The sequence below is a fragment of the Octopus bimaculoides genome, chromosome 3, assembly GCF_001194135.2.
Source record: "Octopus bimaculoides isolate UCB-OBI-ISO-001 chromosome 3, ASM119413v2, whole genome shotgun sequence".
Classification (NCBI taxonomy): Eukaryota; Metazoa; Mollusca; class Cephalopoda; order Octopoda; family Octopodidae; genus Octopus; species Octopus bimaculoides.
In genome coordinates, this window is record NC_068983.1 from 135,441,859 (window position 1) to 135,450,904 (window position 9,046).

General features: G+C 36.2%; 1 protein-coding gene and 1 long non-coding RNA gene across 2 annotated transcripts in view; one reads left to right on the forward strand and one right to left on the reverse strand.

The window, feature by feature from the left end:
- LOC128247341 (uncharacterized) overlaps nucleotides 1–3,370 on the forward strand; it is a 13,094-nt gene extending 9,724 nt beyond the window's left edge. Inside the window, exon 2 of the long non-coding RNA XR_008263733.1 lies at nucleotides 2,676–3,370. This is a non-coding gene — a long non-coding RNA (uncharacterized LOC128247341). The remainder of the gene's footprint in view (nucleotides 1–2,675) is intronic.
- The window catches only part of LOC106872000 (uncharacterized), a 42,921-nt gene that overhangs the window by 18,126 nt on the left and 15,749 nt on the right, over nucleotides 1–9,046 (reverse strand). Inside the window, exon 2 of the mRNA XM_014918797.2 lies at nucleotides 3,734–4,476. Coding sequence (XP_014774283.1) covers nucleotides 3,734–4,476 — 743 coding nt within the window. The remainder of the gene's footprint in view (nucleotides 1–3,733; nucleotides 4,477–9,046) is intronic.

The following is a 9,046-nucleotide window of genomic DNA, read 5'->3' on the forward strand; positions in this document are numbered from 1 at the left end:
CCAACGTGGACATGGAGTAACCGCATCGGGTCGTCCAGATCGTATTTAGGGTATTCTGTAGGACAGTGGATAAGGATAGAGTAGGTTGTCCACAATTCCACATAGTCAGCTACACAGACCACAAATTTGTCACTTGTACGCTTGACTTAGATAAGACACATAGACAGGGTCCCGGTTACTGGCAGCTGAACGCATCGTTCACGGCATGCCAGGCTTACAGGGACCGGATTAACACTTTAGTTAAGAGAGCATTAACGGGTGCCATCATCAACAACAAATGGTGGTATGCCCTCAAAAAAACGATCAAAGCAGAATCGGTTGGGTACAGTAAGGCCCTAGCGTTAGACCGAAATAGAATAGAGGGAGACCTAGTTAAGAAATTTTATAACTGTAACTACAACTGTTCCTAATAGCTTGGAAATTTCAACTCTACTCTGTCTCATTTATATTGTTTGATGCACTACATTTTCTGTTACAATTGCAAAGTTCTTGTGAAAGCTTAAAAACCGTAAGCTTTAATAAAATCAATTGAAGTGTTTGGAAAATATAGAAACGCAGTGGGAGAGCAGAATTGGTCTTTTTAGCAATCTGATGAAAAGCAAGGGACATATTTTAGCCATATTAGACCTCCACAACAAAGCATATCTACCCAGCTCATAAGACAAAGAGTGACCCGTAGCCATCTCCCTCTCTCTCTCTCAAGTACACTCCTTTTCCTTTTTCGTCTTGCAAGTTACTAGTGCTGATAGCACCCTCTCACAGCAATAAGTCTATTCCTCCATTCTGCGCTACTCTCATCACCTTACTTAAAAATCAATCTCTTTTTCCTATTCTCCTTTTACTCGTGGGGCCTCTTTAGACTGGCACATTGCTAAGTGACCTCACTAGTGGTGGTACTCTGAAAAAATTACTCAGTACACTGTTTAAATTGGTTGGTGTTAGGTAGGGCATCCAGCAGTAGAAACTGTGCCTAGATTGAGACACTGGAGCCAGGTCCTAATGTCAGTTGGAGTGGGCACATAAAAAAAGGCATCTATTTTGAAAACTGTGCTGGTGGGGGTGCTCCCCTTGTTCCCCATTAGCTACATCATTGACTGGAGCACAACTTAATCCTCCAACTTGTTGGATTGTATTGGACCATCCAATTCAATTCAGCATGGAGAGCTGATGTAAAATGATGATGACTACTAATAATTTAAATTAAAATACTACATTCAAATATAATTTTCCATATGGCTTTAATAATGCTTAGTCAACCTATCTGTGTTTTTATACACTGTCAATCATTTATTTTTAAATATATTTAGCACACCTAGCTAACAATTCTTTATGCAGAAAGAGACGAGAAATGAAATGTTTGCATTTTATTTTTCATAAATATTAAAAGTTTAAAGTAAACAAGCTAAATGTGAACAGCTGGATTAGAAAATTAGCAACAGTACTTTGTAGTAAAGATTGTTTGCCAATATAACGTGGCAGTCCTGGTTTAGGACGACTGTTGCTGTAATTTAGCCCCAGAAGACATTGTCTCCAGCTGGCTATACAACATGTCATCATCATCATCATCATCATCGTTGTTTAACGTCCGCTTTCCATGCTAGCATGAGTTGGACGATTTGACTGAGGACTAGTGGACCAGGAGGCGACACCAGGCCCCAATCTGATTTGGCAGATTTTCTACAGCTGGATGCCCTTCCTAACGCCAACCACTCCAAGAGTGTAGTGGGTGCTCTTACGTGCCACTGGCACGAGGGCCAGTCAGGCGGGTACTAGCAACAGCCACGCTCGAAATGGTGTATTTTACGTGACACCTGCACCTTATATTTTTGAACAAGGGAATCTAGCACACCCACTCAGCTCAAAACAATATTTGTGTATCACAATTTCCGGGTTATTTCCCTTCATCAGCACAATAATTGTTCGGCTAGAGGTGGCGTTTTCAAATGGGAATTTGGCAGCGACACCTCTAACTGAACAATTCTTCTGTGCTGATGAAGGGAAATAACCCAGATATCACGATACACAGATATTGTTTTGAGCTGAGTGGGGGTGCTAGATTTCCTTGTTCAAAAATATAAGGACACAGATTGTGTCGTATAGCCAGCTGGAGACATTGTCTCTTGGGGCTAAATTACAGCAACATTTGTCCTAAACCAGAACTGCCATGTTATGTTGGCAAGCAAACTTTACTACAGTTAGCTGGATCTTCAAAATATAAACCTGTTTGAAAAGAAGATGCAGCCAGCTTGAGAGATTTTTTTTCCCCTTCTCAGTTTAATTAATAGCATTCTACGTAATCTAGATTGAAAGATTGTTAATAACATAGGTACCAGAGAAATTTAAGGATAAGGGACAATTTTAGTTTTCATGAAGATAGATTTTGCAGTTTACATTATCTTCTAGGAGTACAGATGATGAGCTATAGAAGAGACTCATTTAAATTATTTTAAATTTGGCTCTGGAGATGATGGCCGTTACCATAAATCAGAAAAACAAAGGTCTTGCAAATGTCCAAGATAGATTCCAATGCTTCAGCAGCAAAGTGCTATTGATATTTGAGCTAATATAATTGCAATGCATTAAGAAAAGTAGCAAATATACAGGGTGTCCCAAAAAGATGTACTCACTCTTTGACAAACGATTACTAATGTATTGTTTTTTTTTTTTAATTTCAGATGCAACCAACCCTTCACAATGGCAACTGCACAACTGATGTTTGAGGGAAAAAAATTATATTAAAGTGCTACTGGAAGCACGAAAATGTCACGGAAGTGGAAAGACAATTTAACATACAGTTTCAGAAGACACCACCAATACGACACAGTATTGCTCGCATCAGAGCAATAAACGGAACATTAGTAAGCAATGCTTTGGAAGACCATGAACATCCACCAACCCCAATAGACACAACCAATTAATGGAAACCCTTTCCCGATCCTCCCAAAAATCTGTAAGACAATTGAGTCGTGAGATAGGAATCCCAAAATCGAGTGTTCATTGGATGTTGAAACGAGTTCAATGGAAAAGTTACGTTCCAACATTAATTCAAGCCCTCAATGAAGATGATCCTGATTGGAGAGTTCAATTTTGCGAATGGTATCTGAATAAATTCGCAGAGGATGCAATGTTTCCAGAGAAAATCTTATGGAGTGATGAGGCCCCCTTCAAGTTAAATGGTTCAGTCAACTGACATAATTGCACATACTGGGCTTGTGAAAATCCACATTTTACTATGGAACACCATCTGAACTTACCAAGAATTACAGTGTGGTGTGGGATGTTAACATTGGGTGTTGTTGGACCATTTTTTTTTTTTGACCAAATTGTCAAAATAATTCTAAATGACAATAAATAATCGTTTCTACAACAATTTATTTTCCTGAATTTAATTTAATTTTTTAGGATTGTATGTATATCAATAAACATCTACTTGAACACAAAATGAAGGAGATAGTTAGTGAACTTCACAGATAAAATGATGCAGGATAAAGACAAAAATTGTGTTGAGAAATACTGGAGACTTATTCAATGCATACCAGTATGGAAAAAAATAGATGTTACAGTAATAAAACAATGATGATAATAATGATCTTCAATAAACCTTGGTATAGCAGGCTGAATGTAGAGCTTAACATAAAAATCCAGAATATAAGGTAATTTGATCTAATATTGGTGAAGCAATAATGTAAAAAAAAAAAAAAAAAAAAAAGAAGAAGAAGTATCATTAACTTACAGATTTCTCTTTGTTGGTGGGGGCCATCTCCCAGAGAGCCTCAGATGATTTCTGACTGTCAACATTACAATCTTCCACTAGCTGGTGGTAATACTGAGTAATTCCTAAATGGGTTTGTGGCACTGATGAAGTTCCAGTGATGTCCATAGAATGTGGATAAGACTTACTGTTATTAAGTCTTTCATCAGTAACATAATGAATGACAACTTTTTGGTTATTATTAAAAGAACGATAAACATGTTTTAGCAGACAAGTTTCAATCTCATTAACTAACATTCGAAAAGTACTTTGACGCAGAGCAGGGCTCTGATTCAAGATTAAATCATTTGATCCTAAACTTAACCAAGAGTAGCCATCTTTAGTCCAGTCACTGGATTCCTGTGAAGGATCAATTTTCATGAGGTAAATTTCTCCCCGAATTGGCTCACAAGGAGGTTGACTTGAAAAAACTTCATCTGGAAGCATTAATAAATCCATAACTTCTTTTGTTTCAAGAAATTTGTGAACTGCTTTTCGGTAAGATTCAGATCCAACATTTGTGAGAGGCTGACATCTTTGTTGCAATTCAGAATTGCAAACAGACAAAGCAAATAATGTATCATCAGAGCTGGAATCCAATTTTCTTTTGCGTTTTGTCTTACCGCGGACAGAACCAGCTTGGAAATCCTTTGCACGATCACGACCAAGTCGAAGAGTTGGAGCCCAATCGGGGTTTGCTGTTTCATATAGAGTGGCAGATTTTCCTATAAAATAGAATACAAGGAACTCTAATAAGTAAATAGGATTCTTTTACCACCAAAATTGGTGCAAAGAGGGATAATAATATAACTACAAAAAAAAGTTTGGTAAGGAAATGGTTAAGGTGTTTCAGATGAAAGATGCCATTTGTATGATTATTATATTTAAGTTTTGAGTAGGATTTGGCAGAATCTGCCATTGACAACAAATTTAAAATATCCTTTTTCAATGTCAAGTTTCATCTACTGATCGGGTAACCATGTATCTCCTCTACAGCAAGACACCTGTTTCTGTCTCTCTGTCACTAACCTTTCATCATCAGGCATAAGATCACCTCCAATGCTACATCTCTTCTCAAAGGATCTTTAGCTTGCAAGTTACTTGGTGGCCCTGTCAGTACTGGTGCCATGTAAAAAGCATCTAGTCCACACTATAAAGTGGTTGGCATTTGGAAGGGCATCTAGCTGTAAAAAAACCATGCCAAAACTGATCTTGCCTGTGCTGGTGCCATGTAAAAAGCATCCAGTCCACTCTGCAGAGTGATTGGTGTTAAGGGCATCCAACCATAAAAACCATACAAAAGACAGCAAAGCATGGTGCAGTCTTCTGCCTAGCCAGCTCCTGTCAAACTGTCCAACCCATGCCAGCATGGGAAGTGGATGTTAAATGATGATGATGCCATAAGGTGGATCCTTTACTGAACTGCCTTTTTGGTTTCCGTTGTATCAGTCATATAAGTAATATCTTATTTACTTACTTTTTTTAGAGGCAGTTATAAGGAAAGTGGTGAAACACCCAAGTCAGTCCTCTTCAAACATTTTATTATGTATCTAATTAGAGTATATCATTCAACATCTTTACTTCACCTAGCAGTTGGAAATAGTCATCAGGACTTCTAAGACAGTTATTTACCATGGAATTCACTGGGAGATTTCTCTCATCTGCTTAATGCTGCTAAATTTAAAGTTAATTACTGACTCAATGTACTCCAAAGATTTAAGTATAGACTAATTATTTATGGAGAGACGGGAGATAAAACTACAAGTTAATGCTTTCTCTCTACTTTTTCCCTTTTTATTTCTTGTTCATCTTTTCAAAGTAAAACATGGATGCTAAAATTCTTATTCTTATTTCATAATTGTTAACCTTGATTTCTGCTTTTCTACATATTTTCAATGACTAAAGAATTGTGCTGCAACAAATCTTTAATTCCCATACCTACTATTGGAATTCCCTCTAATGTTTAACTTAGTAATTGTAATGATTATTTCCCTTGATTTATCTTGCAACTGTATGTTGGCAAAGGAGCCCAAAATCTGAAGTTACAGATTCAAATACTACTAGACTTAACTTTCATTACATAGAATTCGTGAATAGCAGATCAAATGAAAAGGAGACACAGTGTTTCAGATATCTCAAATGAGAAGAGGTGTAATGTAACATTTTTGTGGCTCACAAATTTCACTTCAAATTGCGTCAAAGTAACCTCATTAATTTCTCAATAGATGAATATTAAAAAGCCATTTTCATTATTATAACACAGAGATTTATATGATTGTTATATCATAATAGAATTTGAACCTATGCTCTCTAGGTTAACACACGATCATTTTAAACACTTAGCAAATACATCTTTAATGTCTGGCAACTTTTCTTTGGTTCACATAATCAGAGAATATGTGGTGTTCAATTCCAAGCATGTGTGATTTTTCAGTAGCTCCTTGCTGTGCTGTTTATCTTTAATAGTGTTGAGTGAACTGGAATCAGTGGTCTTTAGAACTTACCATGACAGTTTACCACAATTTTCAGTAGAAGTGAAGTGAGGTGAAGGGATGATGCCAGCATGTGAAATATGGAAGATACTGGGCAGCAATATGAAGGGCAAATTACTAGGATTGGATGGACTGTCCCATGGATAAAAGCTTACAAGAGGAACACAGTGGATAATTTTAGACCAATCACTGGTTCACGTCAATGAAACAGAGATTGCCCATTGGAATTCTATATGAGCCACAAATATCCAGTGACATTATTGATTACAGATGCATGCAATAAGAAATTATTGTTACTACTAAGAGGTAAACAAACAAGTGGATAAGGAAATTGATCCTAAGTTCCAAGTCATGATTTTATATTCTACTGTAGGCCAGATACTTAATTTTACGAGTCTAAGGTTTCATAGCAGTGTAAGAAATTACAACAATTATTACTACTACAACAGTGAAAATAACATAATAAAGCAACAAAGCTGTACATAAACTTTGCCTTTCATAACAATAATATAAAAACTTGTAATATATTAATTTTCAATTTAGCCAACTATAATTCCTCTTTTATTAAATTATGCTCCTGCCTAAGCAAAAATGAATTTTTTAATATTGCTTCAGTTCAATGTACTGAACTCAGAGAAATAGTAAGGTGTTTATTTTATTGTCTGCCCTCACTATCTTCCAAACTTGAAATTCCACCATAGTAAATATTACCTTTTCAGTCTCAATTACTGAAGTATCAGTAATATAATGTTTTCTGCTGAAATGACTATAATCTCTCCCTATAAATACTGGTAATGTACTAAGTCATATTTATTTGATCAATGAACTTTCCATATGTAACTCTCTATCTTCAGTTGTGTCTCTAATGTCAGTGGGAAAAAACATGAATGGAATATCACAAAATCTCAGTTCATTTTCTCCACAAATCTGAGGCTTTGTGCTATAGTGGAAATAATTGCTATTCCTGTGGCTGGTGCCATGCAAATTGCTTCTGCAACAATTTTTTCTTTTTTAATTTCACATCGAACTGTTTCATTTTACTGTTTACAACTTACTTCCTCTTTCACCTTAAAACTGACAGTTATCTGCATAATAGAGAACATTATCATCTTTACTACTGCTGTTGCAACTACTACTACTACAACTACTGGTGTTGGCTAATGTTACATTAATGATGGAAACTAGGACGTCTGACTGAAATGAGAAAACATAAAGTAGAACTAAAACTGGGAAGTAAACATTTAATTTGAATTACACAAAATGATGGTGGGCATGACAAAAAATTTTACTTATAAAATGAGGAAGGAAAACAAATACAAAAAAAATTCCAAAGTAACTCAGAGCACCTCAGAATTATTCTCAGTCCCAACCTAAAACAATGACAAAGCAACTTTTCACAATAATATAAGAGAGTGACTATAATCCAAATAAATTATTGTAAGACATGGTAGGAAATCAATTTTCCACTGTGTAATATTTAGAAAAACAAGATTTTATGGTGGGTACAAAAGGGAGTCTTTCTACACACTGTATAGTTCTTCCTCTTAGTTGTTGCTGTTATTCACCATCATCATCATCATCATCATTTAACGTCCACTTTTCCATGCATGCATCAAGCAGAATTTGTTGAGGTAGATTTTCTACAGCCAGATGCCCTTCATGTTTCCAAGTAATATATATATCATCAGTAAATCATAAATATGAAAAAAAAGCACACTCTAAGTTATAGAGCAGTAGAGTATATAAATAAAGATATAGAATCCTGGCTGCCGAACATAGGGGAAAAATTATGTAGGGTCAACAATGTTAAATGATGATGAGATATGGCTGGTTTATGGGGTTACCCAGGGTTTCACGTCCATAAAGTAACCCCATAAACTGGCCGTGTCTGTCTGTCTATCTATATATCAGGTCATCCTATAAGTTCTGTCCAAATTTTGAATAAAGAAAACAAGTGATCAAATGCTATATTTAATTGAAATTTAATCATCAATGTATTTTCCCTGATTATCTATGACTTGCTTCCATCTATTTACATACTTTTTAATCCCACCAATGTAAAACTCTTTTGGTTTCAAAGCGAAGAACTCTGACATGTCAGTTTCAACCTCCTCCTGGTTTGCGAAAGTTATGTCCCCAAATGATTCTGTAAACTATGAAACAAATGGTAGTCTGAAGGAGCAAGGTCGGGAGAATAAGGTGGATGAGGAATTTTTTCCCAACCAAGCTCTTCGATCTTCTGTGATGTGATCTTTGCAGTGTGGGGCCGCGCATTGTCCTGATGAAACATTACACCTTTTCGATTCACTAAAGCAGGTCTTTTTTTCTTCAAAGCTTGGTTCAAACATTCTAATTGCTGACAGTAGACTTGAGCATTGATTGTTGGATTAGGTGATAACCATTCAAAGTGAATTACTCTTTTGCAATCCCACCAGATAGAGAGAAAAACTTTTTTCCATGAAGTTCCCTTCTCGGTTGTGGTTGAGCTTTTCCCCTTTTACCAAGCCACTGTTTACAACGTTTAACATTTCAATAAAAGATCCATTTTTCGTCACCAGTCACAAGTCTGCCTAAAAGGGGTGAAATGAGTTCGCGAGAATGGAGAGAAGAGCAGATGTCAACTTTTTTTTGTGGTTGCTTTTGGACAATTCATGAGGCACCCATTTTCCAAGTTTAGGAACCTTTCCAAGTTGTTGAAGATGACGACGAACAGTTGTATGGTTTTGAACTAAGCTTTATTGCCAATTCTTCAACTGATAATGCAGGATTTTCTTCAACTAATGCCTCAAGGAGCTTATCATCA